This window comes from Hordeum vulgare, chromosome 7H (assembly GCF_904849725.1).
Source record: "Hordeum vulgare subsp. vulgare chromosome 7H, MorexV3_pseudomolecules_assembly, whole genome shotgun sequence".
Lineage (NCBI taxonomy): Eukaryota > Viridiplantae > Streptophyta > Magnoliopsida > Poales > Poaceae > Hordeum > Hordeum vulgare.
Genome location: NC_058524.1, coordinates 534,123,245 through 534,127,340, shown reverse-complemented (window position 1 = coordinate 534,127,340; position 4,096 = coordinate 534,123,245). Strand labels below are relative to the sequence as shown.

Sequence of the window (4,096 nt, the reverse complement as noted above, 5' to 3'; positions counted from 1 at the left end):
TGAGTCTGGATGGATTATTTGTTCTTAATCGCACCCATCTCGGTGCTTGAATCGGATCCGCGGACTCTGCCTCCTGAATTGCCCAGAACACCATCTCGTAGTCCATCGACCCGTTGTCCCCGATGGACCGCATCCTCTCGGCGAACTCCGAGCTTCGTATAATCTTGACGCAGATCTCGGGCCACCTTGAGCGATCGGGGAACCTCTCCCTCACCACACGCACCATCTCCGCCTTGGCCTCCGACGTCGACGATTCCACCCACGGGAGCTCCGTCAATGGGAATGGCCGCAGTGACGCCGACAGCGGCTCCGGCAGTGGCTCCTCCACCATCGAAGGTTGAGCAGCCGGCGGCGCCACCATATGCGCGGGACGTGCCCACCTCGATCTCGCCTTGTGTCCTCTCACCATTTCGATGGATTGAGGAAGAGGGGAGAGCAAGCGACGCGTATGAGAGCACGAGGTGGGTGGCAGCGAGGCCCTCGCTATCCCCTTGATGGTTGAAGTGGCACCATTAATGGGGGTAGGTGGGCGCTCGCCTTGCGAGTGGGTAGGTGAGGTGTCGGTCATCCCGTCGTGGGTCAGAGAGAGAGAGATGTCGCGTTCGTTTACTATTGATGATACACTGCTAGTGTTGACCCGCCACCAATATTAGAAGTAGAAATCTGCAAAACATAATCTTATTATAGACCATTACAACATGGTATATATTCCTAAAACATAACCTGTTTTACACAGAAGGGATTTTACACAGAAGGTCGGGACCGCATCCGTAAGCTTTTTCCATCAGAAATACGACTACATTGGTTCATTGCGGAGTCTCGTACAACGGAGCTTGCAGTATGCCCTTGGCTCTTCTCTACCATTTCTTCAGTTTAGCCTGATGACTGGACGGAAGCACGCAATTGCCTATCTCTATCAAAGCAAAACAAAAAGTTGAACAAACACGAATCAGATGACGGATATATCTAGCTTTTTCTTTCCGGACAAAGACGCATATATCTAGCTAATAACTACGCACATTTTGCAAACGTGGCCGTGATGGCCCCCCATATAGAGTAGATCGAACGAGAGAGTGACTCACTTGGTTGCTGGTAGACGACGGAGCCAGCGCCATTGAAGGTGCACGAACCGTTTGCACGGTCGTTGCGCTGGTAGAAGTCGTTGAATGCGTAGGACGCGTGCGCCACCTTGGTGTCGGGGTCGAAGCACCGCCCACCCGGCTGGATGGCGCTGCAGTCGGCGCCGTGCCCGCACGCGTACTCCAGCGCCGCCTGGAGCCGTGCGTCCCCAGCCGCCGCGTTCGCTACGCACCAGCTGATGTTCGGGTCGCAGATGCCTACATATCTCCTCAAGTTAGATAACCATGCAAAATGTTGAAATAATATTCTCAAGTCTACAACTATACTACAAGTATATACATATCTCACCACCTGCAGGTTGCTGGAAGACGATGGAAGCGGCGCCGCTGAAATCGCAGGTCCCGCTGGCCCGGCCCTTGCGCTGGTAGAAGTCGTTGAAGGCGTAGGAGGCGTGCGCGACCATGGTGTTGGGCTCGTAGCACGGCTTCCCGGGCTGGATGGCGCTGCAGTCCGCCCCGTTGCTGCACGCGTAGTCCAGCGCGGCCTGCAGGCGCGTATCCCCGACGGCCGGGTTCGCCACGCACCAGCTGCCCGCGGCAGGGCCCGGGGCAGGGCTGGGGCCGAAGTCGACCGGGTACACCGGCTGCCCGTCCGGGTAGAAGAGGCCGAAGTTCTGCTCGTCGGCGGGCTTCTTGTTCTCGTTGAAAAGGGCGAAGATGTAGGCGGAGACGTCGGCGTCGGGCCGGTACGGGGTGCCGGCGTTGCCGGAGCGCACGCGCTTGATCAGGTTGGCGTTGAACGCCTGGGCGTTCTCCTTTGTGGCGCCCACCATGTTCGGACAGTAGGAGCACCACCCGGACTCGCCGGTCTTGGTGGGCACCCGCTGGCTGCGCCTTCCTCTGCTCACCGTCCCCACGGCGGTGCGCAGCACGCTGCCAGCAGAGGACTCCAGGTTGTCCATGGCGTAGTACACGGCGTCGAGTTGGGCGTCGAAGAGGTTGGAGTACCTGAGGCCAGTCACGGGGTCGATGACGCCAGCGTTGGGGCGGAACGTCGCGTAGTTGAGGTCGATCACGTTGGGCTGAAACGTGTACGTGTAGTACGGGTAGATATTCACCATGAGGTAGGAGCCGGTCTGCTCCAGGAAGTCGAGCATGGGGCTCATCACTGACCGCGCGATGTCGTCCCGGAACGCGCTCCTGGACGGCGGGAACGACACCTTGAGCGCGTCGAACGCGATCGGGGTGGTCACCTTCACGGCGTCGCCCAGGCCCAGGGTGACCAGCGCCGCCCGCACGTTCCGCATGGCCGTGAGGAGCTGCGGCGTGAGCTGCGGCGCCTGCTGGAAGACCTCGTTCCCGACGGTCACGCCGCGGATGTCCGTGGCCGGGTAGTAGGGCGCCAGGTTGATCCTCGCCCACCGGAGCGCGTACGATGGGTCGCCGGCCGCGGAGGCCAGCATCTCGTTGGGCAGCGCCGCCACCACCTTGATGCCGGTGTTGGCCATCGCCCGCAGCACGGCCGGGTCGGTGTCGTAGACCCTCACCGTCGTGATGCCGTTCTTCTTCAGCAGCTGCACCACCGCCGCCGGGTCCATCAGGTTGTCGCCGACCCTGCCATAGCACACGCCCACCTCGCCCGCCTCTGCAATGCACAGGAACAAAAAATAAATAAAGGCGTAGTGGTTACATGACTGCGCCGGCGCGCTGTTTCCAAAAAATAGCTGACTTGATCTGTACGTCTCCGTGATTTATTACCTGCACTGGAGAAGAAGATCAGTGGTAATGAGGCGCCGAGAATGGCGAGCAGGAGGAGGCGAGTGTGCGCCATGGTTTGTGAGGAGGGAGCAGAGGAGTCAAGCGATGGGGAACAAGCAAAATGGTGGGTGGGAATTTATAGCGCCTGCACTGTGCGTCCTGCGCCATGGATGGGGTAGCGCGCAGCCCAGTAAGGCCCTGTTTGAAACCATTCAGATTATATAATCTGGTTTTTATAATTTATTGTATTTCTAAATAAAACAGTTTATATTATAGATTTTATAAACTAGATGACTAGATTATTATAATCTCATAATCTCCTCTACCCCAGCTAAAATGAGATTATGGATTACAAATAACGTGTTATCCTTGTAAACTTCAAGAGAACTACGCAGTGCCACCGCCATCTTCCTATTTTTCCTTGTAAACTGAGGACAAACATGTCATTATACAATTTAAAAGCTAGTCTGTAGTTTATATAATCTGGTCTCTAAACATGTCCACCTGGATTATTTTTATAAATCAGATTATATAATCTATGTTCATAATCCAGATTATTATAATCTATTATGATTCCAAATAGGGTCTAAGTCTAAACCAAGGGGGCCAGCTACGGAGGTCGACCTCCTTATACCTAATCTCCTCCCCCTGAATTGCCCGGAAAGTTCTCTAATCCTTATCTTATACACTATTAAAGATGCATGACTACTTTCCCTTTAAGAAAATTCATGCGTGCAAGTTGCATAAAACTTGCAGCTACTTGAAAATGTGCACAAGGCAATGCAGTTGTGTCAATTACGCTCCACCGCAGACACCAAGAGTCAATGATGGCACTCCAGTGGACAGTGGTAGTGGGCACTGGGCCCGACTAGACAGTGCTGGCCGGAACCATCGTTTTGGACGAAACACAGACCGCCCTTCCTACGCGGCCTAATTATTCTTTTATTACAAAAAAACTTACGTCCCGCTATAAAACCATTATAACCACAAGTAGGAGCTCGGCGTCCATGGAGGCCGATTTTTTAAAAAAAAAATCAAAAATCAAACTTTTTGGTGTAAAAAAATTCTGAAAAAAATATGTAAGTAAAGAAGGATGTTATATGTACGTGTGTAAAATTTTAAGATGAAATATCTTGAAATACGATCTACACAAAAAAGACAAATTCATGACCTCAAACGATGAATAGTGTCATGTGTAAAAAAGTCTCAGATTTGTTTTTTTTTACATCCCTCATTTTAATGTATTTTTTTCCAAAAAA

General features: G+C 53.1%; 1 protein-coding gene across 2 annotated transcripts; it reads right to left on the bottom strand.

Annotated features, from left to right (window-relative positions):
- Positions 1-649: 649 nt before the first annotated feature.
- LOC123412566 (glucan endo-1,3-beta-D-glucosidase-like) lies at positions 650-2,957 on the bottom strand. Of its 2 annotated transcripts, none has more exons than XM_045105515.1 (4): positions 2,838-2,957; positions 1,429-2,724; positions 1,083-1,337; positions 650-913 (listed from the first exon to the last, which is right to left on the bottom strand). In XM_045105515.1, exons 1-4 carry the CDS (start codon positions 2,908-2,910, stop codon positions 858-860), a joined length of 1,680 nt encoding a protein of 559 aa, XP_044961450.1. In that variant the 5' UTR covers positions 2,911-2,957; the 3' UTR covers positions 650-857. The 2 variants fall into 2 exon arrangements, with proteins under 2 accessions (XP_044961450.1, XP_044961451.1); XM_045105516.1 differs by having other exon boundaries at positions 1,432-2,724.
- Positions 2,958-4,096: the final 1,139 nt, after the last annotated feature.

Bases quoted from the DNA above. Each gene is read 5' to 3' on its own strand.
- LOC123412566 (XM_045105515.1), bottom strand. From the start codon at position 2,910: ATGGCGCACACTCGCCTCCTCCTGCTCGCCATTCTCGGCGCCTCATTA. The intron at 1,338-1,428 runs GTGAGATATGTA...GGAGATATGTAG, and splicing joins CTTCCAGCAACCTGCAGGTG to GCATCTGCGACCCGAACATC. The intron at 914-1,082 runs GTGAGTCACTCT...TTGCTTTGATAG, and splicing joins CGTCGTCTACCAGCAACCAA to AGATAGGCAATTGCGTGCTT.